Here is a 19,504-nt window from a genome sequence, read left to right on the forward strand (position 1 = left end):
AAACCACCGCCCGGCCTCCGGCTGCGGCTCCGGCTCCGTCTCGGGCTCCGGGGCGGGCTGTTTTTGATCCGTCTGTGACTCCTGTGGCGCGGCGGCGGGGTCCTCGCCCTCCCCGTCTTCCCGGCCCTCCTCTGCGGGCCTGACCGGGGACGGTCCGTCCGTGGTCTCCGGTCGGGTCTGCTCGGCGCGCTGCCTCGCCCGCTCACACGCCACGGCGAACGCGTCGGTGACGAGCGTGGTAAGTCGCGCAGGGTTGACGGTGAGCTGGTCGTGACGGCGGCGCACGCGCACGTAGGCTGTGTAGTGGCCGCTGGTCAGTCGACCGCTGTGCTCAACGACACCAAACAGCGAGAAGAGCACCCGCCGCTGGCCGGCCCGCACCTGAGGCAGGTCCTGGCTGATGGAGGAACAGAAGGGGGCCAGATCGAGCCGCTCGCCGAACTGCACGTGCCGGTTCACCTTCCGCAGGCTGAAGCTGCACACCTGTTATTTTTCACCATTTTGTGATGCGATTTTTTCATTTTCAACCTAATCTCTCTTTCTCTTTCTCTCTCTCTCCCTCTCTCTCTCTCTCTCCCTCTCTCTCTCTCTCTCTCTCTCTCTCTCTCGTCTTACACAAACGCTATATACAAAGCCACATGACGGTAGTATGTGAACAGCAGCCGGCACACGCAATGAGCAGCGAACATAACACGTCCATCCCATCCACTTGGTAACGCCTCGTTACCGCCTTATCACCCAGCCGCGTGACGCATATTTGTTCGTGACGCGCGTCGCAGTCCGGCATGTGACGCGTGACGTAGTGCGGTCTGTGACGTGGCTCGGCGACGCAGTCGGGAACGGCGGGTGGTTCAGTTCCGCCCCTAGTCGACGCCGCCTTCGGAGGGTCACACTGTAATCTGCTGCGTCACGCAACAAGCTCTATTATTGCAATCCCGGCCGGTTCAATGTCGACCATTAGAGGGGGGTGCGCGGCCGCGCCCGGTCGCTAATGACTCCTGTTTGGGGGCGTATATAAACTGGGAGGTTGGTGGAGTGGGCACAGTTCTCAGTTGACTTCCGCAACGCCAGCAGCCATGAACAAGGTGAGCAAAACGCCCCACGGTAGCTGCAGCTGATTCCAACGGTAACTGAGCTGGTGGAGCTGGCGCGAGCTGTTAGCGATGCGCTGTACGTGGCAGAAGTCAAATTAGAAAACAAGCTATTTTGTGTTTTATGCCATATTCGAGGTTTTTATTTCCTATTTAACTTTACCTCTTGTCTTTGCTTACCTATGAATGACATATTAGCGTCATGGGTGCACCTAACTGAGTTAACTGAGGTTCGGGACGACAGCTAAATAAGAAACGTGTTCGTTTCGTCTCGCAGTTCTTCGCCGTGCTCAGCCTGGCCGTGGTGGCCGCCGTGGCCGCGTCCGACGACCTGGACCAGAGCGAGTCGGTGGCCGTGGCCACCACCTACGGCTCCGGCTACGGCTACGCCGCCCCCGCCGTCTACGGCGCCGGCTACGCCGCTCCGGTCGTCAAGAGCTACGGCTACTCTGCTCCGGTCGTCAAGAGCTACGGCTATGCCGCCGCTCCCGTCGTCAAGAGCTACGGCTACGCCGCCGCCCCCGTCGTCAAGAGCTACGGCTACGCCGCTCCCTACACCGGCTACAAGTCAACGCTCTACTCTGGCTACGGTAGCCCCGCCTACAGCAGCTATGGCTACGGCTACGCGGCACCCGCTGCCTACGGCTACGGCCGTGCTGCCTACGGCTACGCCGCTCGCCCCGCCCTCTACTCTGGCTACGCGGGCCTGACTGGCGCCTACGGCCTGTACTAGAGTCAATCAAAGTCTGCTGTGAGCATCGACCGCGGAGCTTGTTCTTGTGTGCTGTGTCTGCTGATGAACTTCGATCTGGATTAGCGAGATGCCAGTCTCGAGTTTTCCGATCTCAATATACTTTTCCCTGCCCTCAGTATGAGCTTTTTCGACAACTGAGGAGCGATAACAGACGCTGAAGCCTACTCGTATCTAACATATCTAACGGATCTTTCTCATAAGCTGTCTTTAGACGCTAGAAAACGATCATTTTTAGGCAGTCATTTGCAAGTCCTGGAGGCCAGCACTCCGCTACCTGATACCTAATACCACTGTTTACGGTCAAACTTAAACCGTTAAAACCAGACTCTTTTAGCTTCGTATTGCTTCACATGACGGACTAAACTCAAAAATGTATAGGGGAAGCCGGGGGAAGCCCGGCATAGTAAGCTCTTTTTCATTTTTATTACATACCATATAGTATAAAATGTTGATATCCTGCTAGCTAGCTAAGTTCATTGGCCGTGTTTTCCCAAAAATTCGGTTTCGTGGAATAAGTATAAGGTTGAGAAAATCGAGCTTTAAAAAAGTGTTGATTTTTCTGGGGTAAGCCCGGCATAGGGGTAACGCCGGCCACCTCCCCAGCGCTTTACAACGAGTTGATAAAACCATTATGTGTTTTCCAAATATTAACGGAAAGTGAAATATTAAGGTACTGATTAGCTCTGGACATCTTAGAGTTTATGTCACTACTGGTATTTTAGCTAGCGTCTACCACATATACAGTACGGGTCGATGAAAATCGTGATGCAAAATTGACAAAAAATGTGTATTTCAAAATTCCTTAAAATTTGTTTTTCTTTTTACCTTAATGCATCATATTGCATATCATTCGACTCGGCTGATGAAGAAGAACACAACGACACCATTTTTGAAGCTCTAGCTTCATTGTCTGTCGCGTTATTTGCAAAAACGTAGTTTGACCCTAGTTGACCTTACCTAAGTGACATGACTGGCTTTGTCTATGATAACATGTTTATTTTCGAAATTTATCTTTGATCTAGGTGTAAACCAAACCTGCTCAGTACCTATTATCTCATGGAAAACAGTGGTTTAGTGGCATTGCTCTCGGTTGTGGGTAAGCTTGGCCACTCGCCCGGGGTTACCCCAATGTGCTAATTTTTATTTTAGAACAGCGATATTCGAAAAAAAATGTCATACTTAAGCCAGCCTGCCTCGTCACCCCTCACTACAAACACTTAAACGGTCCTTACATAACATTCGTATAAATATTAGTACTATATGGTATAACATTAAAACAGTGCAAGATATCTCACTTTTTAGCTAAAAACCCTTAAAATATCATTTTTGCGCTATAACTTTAACAATATGCAATTTTTGTCAGCCTTAACTTTTTTGCTGGCGTTACCTTAGCTGCCACGCTGAAAGGACAAACAGTTGAGCATTATATTGTGAATAATTTAGCCGGAAAGGGGTGGCCGGGCTTCCCCCGCGCCCGGGCTTCCCCCGGCTTCCCCTATCAATCGTCATTCAGGAATAAATTGTGGATTTCGGATGAGATAACCAAGATACAATCGCGTAATAATAACTTGCACTCACTTTGTTTACTATAATTTTACTATTCCCTTCAGTTATTTGAAGTTAGTGGATAAGTCGTTCCGTAGCTTTGTCGGTAGAGCGTTGGACTCCGCGATGGTGAGAGCACGCCTTTCGGTTATAACATTCCTGGTTCGAAGCGCGACGGGCGATCGGTGTTTATGAGCCTCCTGACTGGTATGGTTGCGATTGGTGGCAGGTCAGGTCAGGTCAACCAGTATGTATCGTGCCGGCTTTCCATAGTGGGTGTTAAGTCAACCATCACTGACAGCTTCGCAGCATGTTACGAACTACGAAGGCCCCAACTACTTCATAGATTTTTAAATGGGTGCAAAATTCGAAATCAGCTCTAACAACTACACTGCAAAATGTACCTAATGCTCGAAAAGTGAAACAAGATCATCAAAGCTAAATAGCCATGACCTCACTTTCACGTGGCCTTCACACCCACTATAATGCATGGGACCAACACCATCTCACATGCATTGACCTATAATAAGTATAGACAGACTACTCTGGCTTAATCAGCGCCTGAAGGCCGTTCCCGCTGAGCGACACTAGCGCCACCGTACGTGTAAGGGCACGAACTAATGACACAATGCTTTGTCTATGGGAAAAACGCGAAAGTTTATCGACTTCTTTCTCGTAAATAACACGACGGAAGGGAACGAGACTACGTCTACAATGTAGAAGCGTCCAAGCTTAATCACCTGAACATAGCACAAAGTCATAGGTTGAGGGACATGGCACGCGCCACGTGCCAAATAAGTGGTGACAAATTTGTTCGATCTACAATAACTTTACAACGACTGGGTTGATTGAGCTGAAACTTGGCATGTCGGTGGACATGCAAATGATAATGTATTTTCACGTGTCACGGTTAGGGTGCCGCTGCACGTGCGCACGCACCGGGGACGCTTCCAGATCTCGAGAACGGCTGGGCGGATTGCACTCAAATTTGGTACGTCGTTAGTGACCGTTTGACAGGGTGCCGTGCACAAGTCAGTTTGGGTCCAGCTTGCACGTGCGCACGTGCAGGGGTCGCTTCCACATCTCGAGAGTGGCTGGGCAGATTGTGCTCAAATTTGGTACACCGTTAGGGACCGTTTGGCAGGGTGCCGTGCACAAGTCAGTTTGGGTCCAGCTTGCACGTGCGCACGCGCAGGGGTCGCTTCCACATCTCGAGAACGGCTCGGGAGATTGCGCTCAAATTTGGTACACCGGTAGCGACCGTTTAGGAGGGTGCCGTGCTTAAGTCCATTTGGGTCCAGTTTGCACGTGCACACGAGCGGGGCCACTTTCACATCTCGAAAGCGGCTTTGCCATTGCGCTCAGAATCATCATTTATTGATCCGTTAAAGGAGCATTCGGCTTCACTATCACGTAGTTTGCAGGTCTCATGCGCGTTTCTCTTCATGATTGCGAATTCGATTAATACAGCATGTTAGTTGATTTGACAATATGTACTCGTATTGTGTATTTAAGATGAAGCTCAGCAGTAACATTCATCACATCAAGCATATGGAGACATGAATATAATGTTCATGGTAGTAGAGACAGTGGGATGAGTGAAGATATACTCATACCGATCCGAGTGCACGTAATGATGCATCATTTTAATCACCCATGAGCCTCTTTAACCCGCGCCCGGGAGGGCCTTTCAGCCAACTTCGCCATGGAGGGGGGGGGGGGGCGCATTTGTCCACGCCATATTATCTCGCAAAGGAAGAAAGGTAGAAAGATGCGGAAAGGGTTGGAGGTAGCTCGCTATAAGAACTTTGAGAATCATCAAGACAATTTTTCGATCAGGTCATCGCTGAAGGTCACCAAAAGTTCTGTCGAAGAAGGTCACCAAAACTGGTGATTTTTCGATCAGGTCATCGCTGAAGGTCACCAAAAGTTCTGTCGAAGAAGGTCACCAAAACTGGTGATCACCAAAAGTTCACGAATTCTGGTTTCCGATTTTAACAACGTTCCACAAATCAGCGCACACACAAGTAAACGAGAAGCCTTTAGCTCTTGAGCACATATGTTGAGCCACGCAATAAATAATTAAGCCATCAGCAGGTCACACTTGGGAGGCATTTCGACTGTTGCTTGCAGTCTTGCTGAGCTTCCATTCAGTTTTCCGTGACGGCTCCAGCCCCCATAGTGTTTAATTGCAGTAGCAACTTACAACTGAAGTTCGTCAATCTTTTTGACTTTATATGTTGGCCATATGTCGGGCTATGTCTGGTTCCGTTGGCAGATGAAGTTCAGCACACACCAGAAGCCTTCCAGCAACAGGAACATGGGCAGGTGCTTTCGGTAGACCTTGGGTAGACCTCTTCCAAACCGTTGCTTATGACATTTGTGAAGATTGCAAGTGTCACTCAGTTTTTTCTTCTTCTCTTGACTCTATCCATTAATAAATATGATAAAATCATCAGTGTCTGACTGATCTAGCAAATAACCAGGATAAATTTAAAGAAAATGAAATAAAATGCTTTAATTACATAACTACCAAATATCTCAGAACACACTTCATGAAATGCTTGCTGTAATATTGTAAGTCAATTTTATCGCCTTGAAATGATTCACTTATCACGTGCAATATGTGCTTGATATTTGTTTGTGCTCTTTATTGGTGAAAAATTATCTTTTCTTGTTTAATTTGCACCCGACTGTCAACACACCTTACGCAATTTGCAATGCGGTCTACATATATAGGGCCTTGGCAATGCGGCATCAAATAAACGATGCCGAGGACTTTGTTTATTCCGTTACCATGGAGACGATTTCGTGAGGCTTGACTTCAAACCATAAACGTTATAAATGTTTTGTAGTAAAAGTTAGCGTTCTGTGACACATTTTAAAATAAATTAACGTTAGATATTTAACAAACTTCTATTTTTACGTCCATGCTTAAAGGTTAGGATTGCCCTTATCCTGCGCTGTAATTTCAGAAAACAATTTGCTTATTTGGTCGACGAGGAACGCCGCAAAGACGCGAGTAGTTCGTCTACACTTATTATAGGTCAATGCTCACATGTTTGAACGTCTATAACCACAAAAAAAAAAACTGGACACGTGCGAATAATGTGAGCCGACTTACGCCGAATCGCGATTCCGGCCAAACGTGGTCTCGAGAAATACGTCACATATTAAAGGTCTTTCGGGTCAGGGGTCATACAATTTTCAGGGTAGGTGTAAAAGTAATAAAACCCGAGAGTACTGAAAGTTTCGTTGCGACCGGCCGCTTTTTGTGCGAGTTATTTGTGAAAAACCAAACAGGGGTCCGTTCGACCCCACACACTATAAGTGTGAGGGGTACCTAACCCTCGCACTGACAGGACATTTTTCACAACGTGGCCTGGCGGGGGAGGGGGGTCGATTCGACCCTCCCCCTGGCGTTTCGAAGCTAAGCGTCGTAGCGTTTCGCAATAAAGACCAGTCGATTGCTCTCAGCGAGTACTCGCGATTGGTGGTATATTTTTTCCCCATACATAGGTCAATTATTGACCCAGTTATGGCAGGCCAAGGGTCAAATTTCGGGGAATCGCTATGATTTTCCAAGTTACTTAGACAATATTGGCGAATCTATGAAGGATAGCGATATCAAACTTTCACGACCGTGTTTCTCAACAAATTAGCAACAAAATGGTGTATAGTTGACTGCATTTCAGTCATTAATGGCATGACGTAGTCCCTGGGAACACGGGAGGTCACACCCACCGCCGGCGCGGCGAGGACGGTCACCGGCGGAAGTTCAATCAAGGTAACTGATCTGGGTTGAGTTAATGCCAAGGAACAGTTGTGAAGGCGTTCAGGTGAAAATTGAACCACAGACTCGGATTCAGGACCTCAAGAAACCCCACTAAACACAGCTCACATCACGGAGGTCAGCGTGTGAACATGAGAGGTCATTGACATTGGTTGACCTTAGAAAGGTCAACATGCAATGTAACGATTCATGTCCTGTCAAAATCTGACATTAATCAAACAGAATAGTTTCGTTCTTACCGATGAGATCACGTCCAGTAGTACGCGGAATGTACGTTTTGTCATAAACGGTCGGAGGTTGTACCTATTATGACGTCATAGCTCGGTGACCTGACATGACCCAAAAATATTTTTTACCAAAAGTTGCGCAAATAATCCCCAGAGGTTATGAAAAAGGTCAGCGCGATCCGACTAATTATTCGGCGCCCATCGCAACAAAAACCTCAGGGGGTGGGGGTTCCCCTGCCAGGGGGCCCACTGGCAGGGGGACCCCCTCAGTCTCAAACTCACCGAGCTCTAGCTGACAAGAAATCGGTTGCTACTTTTGGAACATTTGAAACTAGTCGTTTTTGAAACATTTGAAATATTTGAAGCATTTGAAACATTTGAAACATTTGAAACCCCAGCCTCTGCCGCCGCTGCTCTTGATAGAACCAGTAAGACGTCTTTTGGGGCGACAAATGAACGAGGGAGGGAGTGAGCCCTTCGCTACGGAAGTTCCAACTGAGCTGTGCACGGCACCTTACTTACCGGTCTATAGTGGTGTGCCAAACTAGAGCGCAATTGGCCCGGACATTTTTGAGATGTGAAAGTGGCACACTGCACGTGCGCACGTCCAGACTGGATCTCAGCTAACGTTTGCACGGCACTCTACTCACCGGTCCCTAACGTTAGGTATATAAAATTTGAGCGCAATAGGCCCAGCCGTTATCGAGACCTGGAAGTGATCGGCTGCACCTGCGCACGAGCAGTAGTACCCCTACTGTGACACATGGAAGTGCATTGACCTTTGGGAGCCTACATACATGCCATGTTTTTGTTTTTTAGCCATGTCTTACTATGAAAACTGGGTCATTAGGGGACAAGTTGGATCTAGTTATGTTGCCGGTTAATCCACATGAATTTGGCAAAAATAATATATATGTTTACTCTTAATTTTTCCAGCCAAACTCCGAGAATAGGTTCGGATTAAATGACAAGTAGGCATTTATGACGACTTGGCTGCATTTGAAATCTCGATAAAAAAAAACACACACACACACTTCTCCAAAGTCGGACAGAACTGCATAGGTCAATGAAAATCAGCGTCCTGAGCATCTCTCAATGGTGCAAAGCTCAATGCAATTTTCTGACGTTCGTAGGCATTTCAAAATGGCGCATTTGCGCATGAATTAATAAATTTTGTTTATTGATTATTCTGTAGTGAATATATTTAACCATTTTTACTTACAAGCCATTGATCGAGGTTCAATCGTCTTGCTTGGTGACACGCCTCTTCAAAATTTCTGCTAACATCCTACATTTATATAAAAATTTAATTTTACTATAATATCTTAGGCTTAAACTACACTAGTATGAATTCCGACGTTTTTTCGGTTTCTACGAGATTCCGGTTCGCGTCGTAAAGTTCGCCTCATAGCGAATGCGTTGCGCAAGCTATACACTGCCAGTCTAACGTCCCGTGAAACGAAAACCCGCAAAAACCGAGGAGTCCCTCAATTTCACGACAGGAACCGAAAACAAGTTCAGAGCATTGAACTTTTTTCGGTTTCTGCGGGATTTCGTTTTAGTGATAAATGATAAGAAGTGATTGTTGCCAATGATATTGTGATGATGGAACATTTAAAAATGAAAATAACGAAAATGGTGAAATTCATGAATAAAAAAGAGAAAAGAATTGTTTCAAAACTCATCATTCTACTCGCAATATGATAAACATATTAAAGCTGACAAATGATTATTATAGAAAATATACCTACTCTTGTTATATGTATACAATTTAGAACAATTATTTATTTATAGTTTTGCAAAAACACGATTATATTTAACATTAATAATTCAATAATTTGATTTATTCTCCATCACTATACTTTAAACAACATCGTCCACGCGGAGGCCGCCCGCAACGAAAAAACGCAGATGCCGAAAAAACGCGGAAACCGAAATACCGCAGAAATTGAAAAAAAAAAAACGCTGATATTAGCTGTGGCTGACAAATGTTTCACCACAGAGACACAAATGCGTGACGTCTGTCCGCAGATACATTCACACATAGTATATTTAGCCATTAAGTCAGTCAAACGGTCGGTGTAATGTGCAGTGTCACGCACTCGGTCCCACGGCTCCGGTAGTACTGGCCCGGGCGGTGGCCCTAAACGCTCCGACCTCGGCTGGGCGGCCGGTGGCAGAAGGTCGATCGTATATAAACCACTGCAGAGTCGGCACCAGGCACAGTTCTCTCTGCTGACGCACTCACAGCAAACAACGCAACAACCATGAACAAGGTGAGAACGGACGGTGCACTGCATGATGGAACGTATTGCCTGCATTTGTATGCTTGTTTGCTATCTGTCAATTGTATCTTATTCAGTAAAGCCAGGCTTTCTAGAAATTAAGTACATTTTCAAACATTCATTTCATTGCTATTCAACATAAAATTTGATGTAATTATGTAGAAGAACGATGAGCGTTCGATTATATTTTAAACGTTTTCGTTTCGTTTCGCAGTTCTTCGCCGTGCTCAGCCTGGCCGTGGTGGCCGCCGTGGCCGCGTCCGACGACCTGGATCAGAGCGAGTCGGTGGCCGTAGCCACCACCTACGGCTCCGGCTACGGCTACGCCGCCCCCGCCGTCTACGGCGCCGGCTACGCCGCCCCAGCTTCCTACGGATACGGCTACACCGCTCCGGTCGTCAAGAGCTACGGCTATGCCGCCGCTCCCGTCGTCAAGAGCTACGGCTACGCCGCCGCTCCCGTCGTCAAGAGCTACGGCTACGCCGCTCCCTACACCGGCTACAAGTCAACGCTCTACTCCGGCTACGGCAGCTATGGCTACGGCTACGCGGCACCCGCTGCCTACGGCTACGGCCGTGCTGCCTACGGCTACGGCGCCCGCCCCTCCCTCTACTCTGGCTACGCGGGCTTGACTGGAGCCTACGGCCTGTACTAGACTCAATCAAAGTCTGCTGGGAGCATCGACCGCGGAGCTTGTTCTTGTGTGTTGTGTTTGCTGATGAACTTCGATCTGGATTAGCGAGATGCCAGTCTCGAGTTTTCCGATATAATACATCTATATGTCATCAAGCATGAATTTGACCTATGGTCTTATCACTTCGATCAAAGGCCAAAGCCTTATCGATTTTCAACTCCTTCTGCATTCCTGCACCTCTGCAGTCTCCCAGTCAAGTGAAACTTAGAATTAGGTTACTTTTCATTCAGTTCTCCCTCAAAGAGACCATGATTGCCCTACTACTAGAGAGCTCCTTTTCCTCCCTGACTAGGCTTACGGAAATTGCGAGAGCCTTTAGGTAGTACTTACATACCCCTCTCCTGGTGGCGCAACTGGAGAAACATCCAGGGGCCGGGCGGCACTAGGGATCGAACCCGGGTTCTCTCGAGTCCCGAGCAAACTCCCAACTAACTGCACCACACATCACCAGGATCTTTTTCATTGCATGTAGGACGAGCAAGGATCACCGATCAAGTACGAATTGTTCTGCCCAGTTAACACCGTGCTATCCGGAAGTTTTCTTTTGCATTTTCACATACAATCTTTTGCATTTTCTTTCTTTTGCATTTACACAACAATGCTTATTTCAATGCAAACGATTCATTGCTTGGATTGCAACACCTCTAGCGCTTGTACAAAATGAGAAATATTGTAGTCATCCGTATTTTTAGACATTTGTCAAGTCTCTTTCAAAACTCTTACGTATACAATGCCGCTGGTTTTAGGTCCTATGTAATGCAACCAAAATAATATTGGAAGTAAGCACAGGCACGGCCAGAATGGTTCAATCAGTCAGTGCCGCCAATAAGGGGAAATCTTATAATGAGCAGCCCGACCCGGCCCGGCCCCATGACACTTTTGATAGGATTGTATCTCAGTAGCCGCTATGTCGATCGATGAGCATTAAGCAGTCTGCTGCATCAGATAGCCCATCCTTTTAAGCATGAATTTAATTTTGCTCCTAGTACCTATGGGTGATCATCACGGCACGTGGCACGAGAAAAGGCAGGTATATGAATTTTGTTCCTCTTTTAACCCGCGACCTGGTGGGGGGTGGGCTATTTTTTGCCCCCCCCCCCCCCCTCCAGACTTTTCGATATATCTCCAGAACCACTGCGCTGATCGTCACCAAACTTTCAGTACCCTCCCGGACATCAATTTTACACATTGTGTCCAAAATTTTTTCCAAAGGCTATGATAGGTTGGTCGGAAATGACGTCAGAGTGACGTCATGTTCTGCCGTTTTCGACCCAAAAAAGGGTTTCGCGGGAAGAGCTGTCAGGCCTAGGGTGAATAGGTCAAAAACGCCCCCATTAAGCGCGAAACCTTCTGACACTCAACCCAACCCAGATTACTCAAACCTTTGGGCACCATCATGTAGCTCATTCTTTTTACTACGCTTTGAGACCAAGAAAAGACACTTGCGTATGGTATTTAACCCCCCAAAAAGGTTTCCGCATACCCTTACAAAAGGGCGTTTTGCCCCACACCCTGGGTAATACGCCCACACCCATGTGCAAAGCGCCCCCACCCAATCCATCAACAGAAAATGATGAACGTGGCAGAACTTGACGTCATTCTGACGTCATTTGTGGTCAACCTATCATAGCCTTTGGAATAAAATGTTGTTACAATGTGTAAAATGGATGCCCGGAGGAGTCCTGAAAGTTTGGTGACGATATCTGCAGTCGTTTAGGATATATCAGCAAAAAAGGACAGGGAGAGGCCTTTTCGGCCCCGACCTACACGGCGCTACCCTGCACTCTCACCACCGTGCAAAACGCCCCCCTTTCAGAAAACTGGGGGCGTCTTGCCCCATGCATCGAGTAGGCGTCTTTCCCCATCCACTCCATTTCCGGTCAACAAAATATTGACAAAAAACGCGCCACTAACGCCGCAACATAATAAATTCAACAGAATGACAATAAAACGCAGTTTTGAGTGATGTGCACAATAGCAAGTTTTGTGATAGGTATAAAGAGGGCATCAAAAGCTTAGGAATCTTCTGTAAAAACAACAAAAACAGCACCCAAAACCAACATCAGCACCTACCCACGCTGCTCCTCAAGACGCAGAACCGGAAATAGAGAACTGCGTAAACAAGCAGCTGACTGTTCTGAAAGGCAGGATAAAACACCTATCCGTCGATAAGATCTACGATTTTTTTAGGGGAGGCGTTTAACCCAGGGGTGCGTTTTCCCCACAGTTACCCTATAGCTTTGCAAATACAGAAAAATGATACAGACATAAAAGCTGTAGAATGGACAGGGCTACAAAACTGCTATATCGGATTTTTGAAATTTTTGGATTTTGACCCCCAAAAATCAAAAAAATAGATTTTTTTGAATATAATAGCCGAAAAATCAAAAAAGTTTTTTGAATTTCGAAAAAAACGGAATATATGTGATAGTCCCTACCGCTTTCTATCTACATACCAAATTTGAGATCGATACCTCTTTTTTTTTTGGCCAAGTTATAGCGACAAACTGTTCAAAATTGATGACGTCAAATTTTCAAACTCAATTTTCAGCAATTCTAGACCTCGTAGCGCAAAACAAAGACCACCATTAGACTCCCCGTGATGAGCTGCATCGAATCAACACCCATTTTATGCAAAATATCAACTTTGAAATTTGACCTTTTTTGACCTGATCTTGACCTGACCTCCACCAGAAAGTGACCTAAACCGTACCTGATGGTCTTATAACCAACACCATTGAGTTGGAAATGAAAAACTGGCCATAAAACATGCATCGCACAACCTTAGTAAAGTTGGGTTCATGTGGTGACCCTTGGTGACCTTTGGTGACCTGACCTGTGACCTGACCTGGTATGACCAGTGACCTCTAACAGCAACATATCTACTAGGCAACTGACGCCCTATCGCTGATTCTCGACAAAATGCGTTTTCCTCGGTGTTATAGCGCATTCCCTAGAAGACCCGTGAACGGTGAAACATTTCATCTTTGACCTGACCTGTGACGTCATCGGTGACCCCGAGGTCAATGAAATTTGGTTTTCTTCGACAAATTTGACAGGCCTTTCGAACGCCGTTCGAATTTTGCGGATCCGTCCAGTAGTTTCGGAGATACGAGGGGGGCAAAAAATAGCCCCCCCTGTTATGGTCGATTCCGGTGGTTAGTTTAGCACTCTCGCGGCGATTTATCGGGAGCGGCCGATCGCCCTCGAAACACAATGGCGGCGACCATGGAACTGTTTATTGTTTCTGTGCTTCCATATGACCGGGGGGTGATACCAAATGAAGGGAAGGGAAAACGTGCCCCATCACAACACCCCCCCTCAAGACGCATGCGTCGGTACAAAATACGCATTGCGTCTAACACATAAAAAAAATGTACACCACACACGGTGTGGACGCACGAACTCAGTCGTACGTCTGGTCCGCCCAGCGCACGGTCAGTCGGGCCGGACGGCGACGGCGGCGCGTCCCACGGCGCACTGAGCTGGGGTCATCGGCGCTGTTCCGCAGCACCGGTGGTGCCGGCTGTCCGCCCGCCGGCGCAGCGGCGGCGGTCTCCTCCGTGCCGTCGGGTGCCGAGCTCGGAGCGGGCTGCTGCCGGCGCCCGGGTGCAAGTGTGGCGGCGCCCTCCGAGATGAGAGATCTCTGGGGTCGCAGATAGCGCCGGTTCCGCCAGTAGACTCGGCCACTGGGCAGCCGGACCAGGTAGTCGCGCCGCTGTCCGACTGCCGTGATGACGCCGACGCGGTCCCACAGCCCCGACCGCGGGTCTTGGACGAGCACGCGCTGACCCATGGTGAGCGCGCTGTGCTGTCGGGCTGTCGCGTCGTACCGCTCGGCTGTTTTCTGTTGCTGCGCCGCGGCTCTGGCGTCACAGTCGTCCGCCGCCCGCTGCCAGCAGTCGGCGAAGGCCCGGTGGTGCGCCGGCACTGCCGATCTCAGCGGGTGGCCGAACAGGACCTGAGCCGGAGAGCGGCCGTCGGCGCGCGGCGTGTTGCGCAGTTCCAGCAGCCCCTGCGCGTAGGCGTCCGTGTCGAGCTCACCGCTGCTAGTCGCCTTCTGGATGAGCCGTTTGGCGGCCTTGACCGCCGCCTCAGCGTGTCCGTTTGATTGCGGGTAGTGCGGTGTGGAGATCTGGTGCTCCACTCCCCAGCGGCGCAGAAACTCTCGGGTGAGCCGGGCGGTGAACTGGGGTCCACCGTCTGTCCGGAGGGTGGTGGGCACGCCGGTGGCCGCGAACATCTGGCGCAGGCTGCAGACCAGGTCTCTGGCAGTCGCCTCGCCGGCCACGTGCGACACAAACGGCCACCCGGACAGCCGGTCCGCGTACACCAGGAACGTGCGGCCGGCCCAGACGAAGTAGTCGGCGGAGACAGCCTCAAACACACGTGACGGCGTCTTTTCCGGCATCAGCGGCTCCTTCTGCTGACTGGGCAGGTACCGCTGGCAGGCCGGGCACGCACCGACATGGTTCGCAATGTCACTGTCCAGGAACGGCCAGTAGACTACCTGCCGCGCGCGGCGTTTGGTGCGCTCGACGCCCTGGTGACTGGCGTGCAGGCGCTCGAGCGTGGCGCGCCGCAGACTGGGCGGTATCACGAGCCGCTGGCCGCACACCACTAGGCCGTCGTCCACGGCCAGCCGGTCCCGAACTCCCCAGTACGGTCGGAGGCGCGGGTCCAGCTGTGACCGGTGCTCTGGAAACCCGATCAGGATCAGATCGGTGAGTGCGATGAGCTCCGGATCGGCGGCGGCGGCGGCGCGCACCTCTGTGAGCGCCGCGTCTTTGAACGGGCTGGGACCGTCGTCCGCCCCGTCGGTGGCCAGCCGTGAGAGCACGCTGGCGAGTTGATGGCTGGCGTCCCTCTCGGCTTCCTCGTCCTCAGGCGCCGGGTCATCCACCGGCGCGCGCGACAGCGCGTCCGGGATGGCGTGCAGCTTGCCTTGCCGCCAGGTGGCGAGCAGGTTGAACGGCGCCAGCCGCTCACGTAGCCGCTGGAGCCGCGGATTTTCGATCTCCGCGAGGCTCTTACTGTTGAGGATCGGGATGAGCGGCCGGTGATCGGTCAGGACTTCAAACCGCTGCATCCCGCTGAGATAGATGCTGCATTTCTTGCAGGCCCAGGCCAGGGCCAGCAGCTCCAGCTCGATCACGGCGTACCGCGACTCGGCGTCCGATAGGAAGCGTGAGCCGCACTGGATCAGTCGCCACCGGCCGGCGGCGTCTTGCTGCAGCAGGCAGTAGCCCAGGCCGCCGGAGCGAGCGGCGTCAGTCTCGAGGACTGTGCGGCGGCGAGGGTCGAAGAAGTCGAGCACGGGCGGCGACGTGAGTGTCATCTTCACCGCGCTGAACGCCTGCTCGTGCGCTGGCGTCCACAGCCACGCGTTCCGCGGCCGCAGCAGCTGTCTCAGCGGCTCGGCGGCGGCGGCGACCTCTGGGGAGAAGGCGCCGAGCTGGGTCACCAGGCCGAGGAACGACCGTAGGTCGGTGATGTTGCCGGGCCTGGGGAAGGCCTGGATGGCACGAACTTTTTTGCCGTCGGCGGTATAGCCAGCTGAATTGATGTGGAAGCCGCAGAATTCCACTTCATCTTCCGCGAACTGACACTTGTCCGGGTTGAGTGTGATGCCGTGCTGGTCACATCTCTTCAGGATCTGCCGCACGTGCTGCAGGTGGGCGGCGTAGTCAGCATCATAGGCCAGGACGTCGTCCACGACCTTACACGTGCGCGGGATGTCGCCGAGCGCGGCGTCACCGCGCTGGTTGTACACGTCGCCAGAGCTGACGATTCCCATTGGGGCCCTCAGGTACCGGTAGCGGCCCCACGGCGTGATGAAACACGTCAGGTCTCTGTCTTCAGGCCGGATGGGGACCTGGTGGTACCCCGCCTTGCTGTCCAGCTTGGTGAAGTACGCAGCGCCGGGTGAGACGGAGGCGACTGCGTCTTGAGGCGAGCGGACCGGGTACGTCGGTCGCTTCACGAACCGGTTTAGCTTAGTGAAGTCCACGGTCAGCCGGCAGCCGGACACTGTGCCGTCTGACGACCGTTTGGCCACCGGAACAATCGGATGACACCAGTCGGTGGGGTGCTCCACCGGCTCGATGATGTCCTTTTCCATCAGCTCGTCGAGCTGCAGTCGCACGTCCTCTCGCCAACAGAACGGGATATTCCGGGCGGTGGTCACAGCGTGAGGGACGGCGTCGTCCGTCAGCTCGATCTTCATCGGCTCCCCCGTCATCTTCCGCAGGGTCGACTTCGTATCGAAGACCCTCGGGAACTCGGCTTTCAGTTCGTCGAAGTCTGCCCGCCGCTGCCGTGCGGAGGGGGTGCCACCGGCGGCCGGGCCGTGCGCGCGGCCGGGCGGCGGCGGCCGCCCGGTCGGGTCGGCGCCGGCCGAGCTGGCGGCCGGCCGGTCGGCGGCAGAGACGCGGCTTAGGTCCCGGGTCTCCTCAGGTGCCGCCGTCGTGCCGCTGCAGCGCCGTAGTGAGGGCTGGCTGCCGGCGGCGGGGGCCTCGGGCGGCTCACCGGGCGGCGGCGGCTCCGGTGCCCCACCGTCCGTCCCAGTCTCGGCTGCCGAGCCGCGCTGACAAATCTGCCGCGGGAAGCTCGCCGGCAGAATTCCCAGGCCGATACAATCGTGCCACGACAGCAGTGGTGAGTGCAGTGCTCGCAGAACGGACACCTGCACGGTCTGTATGACGTCACCGAGCTGCAGGGTGAGGGCGCACGTGCCCACACAGTCCAGCCGGCGGCTGTCTGCGGCCCACAGCACAGATGTGGAGGGCGTGAGGTCCGCTCTGCTCACTCCCATGGACTCGGCTTGTTGCAGTGAGAGGGCTGATATCTCAGCGCCGGTGTCGGGCGTCCATACGGTCGACCGCCTGACTCCGTTTGGTAGGTGCAGCTGTAGCCGTACCTGCGGCGATCGGTGGGCCGTCACACTGTTGAGGCGCGCGCCCGGCGTCCGGGCCGCCGGCGGCGCTGACTGCTGCCGGTTCGCCGTGTCTCTCGTGGTCGTATTCGCTGCCAGCACCGAAACCTGCCGGTGCGACGCGTCGGCAGCCGCAGTGCCACGGCGGCGGCTGCTTGCGCTACGGTGGCGCCGGCCCCTCCCCTGGCGGCGGCTGCTCGCGCTACGGTGGCGCCAGTCCTGGCCCTGGTGGCTGCGCTCGGAACTAGGCGTCTGCCGGTGCCGCTCATCAGTGCCCGCGGCACGCCGGCAGACCGAGGAAAAGTGGTCCCGTTCGTGGCATCGGTGGCAGGTGCGACCCAGGGCGGGGCAGGCACGACCGTCCGTGTGCTGCGCGGCACCGCAGCGGTCACACCGCCGGGTCTGGTCGGCCGGGCGCGAGTCCGCGCCGCTCGGCCGACCGCGCTGTCGCCGGTACTCGGAGAGACGGCGCAGAGACGGCTCGCCCGGGCCACGGATCGCCGAGCTGTTGAGACGGGCGCTCTCAGACGCCCGGCACAGGTCGGCGGCCATCTGGAAGGTCAGATCGGGCAGCTCCAGCATGCGGCGTCTGGCCTCGTCATCACTGGTGCCCACCACCAGATGGTCTCGGAACCGATCATCGGTGCAGTTCGGGCAAAAATCACAGCAGGACGCTATCTCCTTCAGGGCGCAGATAAAATCGTCCACTGACTCGCCTGGCTCCTGCATCCGCATGTTAAACTCGCAGCGGTCGATCACCACGTTCCGCTGCCGCCGAAGGTGGGCGTGCATGGCGGTGATCACATCGGCCATGGACGCCTCGGCCGGGATGGGCAGGCCGAACCGGACCACACGGGCCCAGTCGTCGTCGAGAACGGCGAGCAGGGCGGCCCGCTGCTCAGTCTCGGTGAGATCGTGGACGCCGGTGAGGAGGCAGTAGCCGGAGAACTTCTCTTTCCAGGCCTCAAACTCCTTGAGGGTAGCGGTAGCCGCCAGCCGGGGCGTGGGCGTGCCGGCGGCGGGCATTCGTGCACGCGGCCGGGCGCCGGAATCGGGCCCCGCAGCTGCCTGGGCGGGTGCCGTGGCGTCCTGCACGGCCGTCGGGCCGGGAAGCACCCGCTCCATCAGCGCGGCCATCCGCTCCTCACGTCGCGCTGCCGCTGCAGCCAGCTCCAATTGCTGCTGCAGCATGCCCCGAAGCAGCTCCATCTCAGACGGCTTCTCAGCGGCGGCGGCCGACTGCGCCTCATCGCCGCCCGCCATCTTGGACGCGCGCGCCGCACAGATATTTACACACGACAGGCACAACGAGTACGGTTAGTCGCGGCCGTCAGCGAAAAGTTAATAAAAGATTACGAAACCGACCGACCGCGCCATGTTATGGTCGATTCCGGTGGTTAGTTTAGCACTCTCGCGGCGATTTATCGGGAGCGGCCGATTACCCTCGAAACACAATGGCGGCGACCATGGAACTGTTTATTGTTTCTGTGCTTCCATATGACCGGGGGGTGATACCAAATGAAGGGAAGGGAAAACGTGCCCCATCACAACACCCCCCCCCCCCACCAGGTCACGTTATAAACAGACCCCACCAGGGCGCGGGTTAATAACGTCGTTGGACGGATTGCAGTGAAACTTGGCCTTAAGCTGGATATCTACCTGGCAATGCACTTCCATTTGCCAAACGCCATGGTTGAGGCACTGGAAAATGCGCACACTAAGCTGGCCTTGGACGCTTTTACACTTCAAGAACAACTAAGCTGACTGTTCTCAAAGACCGTTGGCCACCGAAGAAAAGGATAGCCTTTACAAAGTTTAAGTTCCAATTTACTGGCGAGCAGTCATTGCAATTTCAATTGTACAATTTTGCGTGCAAGGGCCGCTTTTGCATATAAAAAAATGGCTGGACCGATTTATCCCAAATCTGGTGCGGCGCTGATAACCGGTTAGGAGAGTGGCCCGCGAAATATTGGGTCTCAGTTTGCGCAGAACTTAAAGGGACCCTCCCACCTTCAAAAAAGTTAATGAATTGGCATGAAAGTGATGTCGCTCGGTTCAGAAAGAGCAAAAACGAATATCTACCAAATTTCATCGAAAAATATTCACCGGTTTTCAAGATATTAGACTTTTACTTTTGTTTACTTTTTGGAATCGGCCGCTGTTCCTAGCGACTTTATTTGA

At 52.4% G+C, this 19,504-nt stretch overlaps 3 protein-coding genes across 6 annotated transcripts; 2 read left to right on the forward strand and 1 right to left on the reverse strand.

Moving 5' to 3' along the window:
* The first annotated feature begins 978 nt into the window (after positions 1 to 978).
* Positions 979 to 1,961, forward strand: LOC122391045 (prisilkin-39-like). The gene is made up of 2 exons (XM_043384576.1): positions 979 to 1,085; positions 1,369 to 1,961. Exons 1-2 carry the CDS (start codon positions 1,077 to 1,079, stop codon positions 1,822 to 1,824), a joined length of 465 nt encoding a protein of 154 aa, XP_043240511.1. The 5' UTR covers positions 979 to 1,076; the 3' UTR covers positions 1,825 to 1,961.
* A 4,436-nt stretch (positions 1,962 to 6,397) lies between these two features.
* On the forward strand, positions 6,398 to 10,484 carry LOC122391050 (cuticle protein 12.5-like). Of its 4 annotated transcripts, none has more exons than XM_043384584.1 (3): positions 6,398 to 6,436; positions 9,534 to 9,686; positions 9,910 to 10,484. In XM_043384584.1, exons 2-3 carry the CDS (start codon positions 9,678 to 9,680, stop codon positions 10,348 to 10,350), a joined length of 450 nt encoding a protein of 149 aa, XP_043240519.1. In that variant the 5' UTR covers positions 6,398 to 6,436; positions 9,534 to 9,677; the 3' UTR covers positions 10,351 to 10,484. The 4 variants fall into 4 exon arrangements, with proteins under 4 accessions (XP_043240519.1, XP_043240518.1, XP_043240520.1 ...); XM_043384583.1 differs by lacking the exon at positions 6,398 to 6,436 and adding an exon at positions 6,444 to 6,569; XM_043384585.1 differs by lacking the exon at positions 6,398 to 6,436 and adding an exon at positions 6,490 to 6,500 and having other exon boundaries at positions 9,619 to 9,686.
* Positions 10,485 to 13,615: 3,131 nt separating this feature from the next.
* On the reverse strand, positions 13,616 to 18,586 carry LOC122391033. Its single transcript, XM_043384552.1, has 2 exons — positions 18,392 to 18,586; positions 13,616 to 18,295 (listed from the first exon to the last, which is right to left on the reverse strand). The coding sequence occupies exons 1-2, from the start codon at positions 18,584 to 18,586 to the stop codon at positions 13,796 to 13,798; spliced, it is 4,695 nt and encodes a 1,564-aa protein (XP_043240487.1). The 3' UTR covers positions 13,616 to 13,795.
* Between the last annotated feature and the right edge of the window lie 918 nt (positions 18,587 to 19,504).

The sequence above is a fragment of the Amphibalanus amphitrite genome, unplaced genomic scaffold, assembly GCF_019059575.1.
Source record: "Amphibalanus amphitrite isolate SeventyFive unplaced genomic scaffold, NRLGWU_Aamphi_draft 000419F_arrow, whole genome shotgun sequence".
NCBI lineage: Eukaryota > Metazoa > Arthropoda > Thecostraca > Balanomorpha > Balanidae > Amphibalanus > Amphibalanus amphitrite.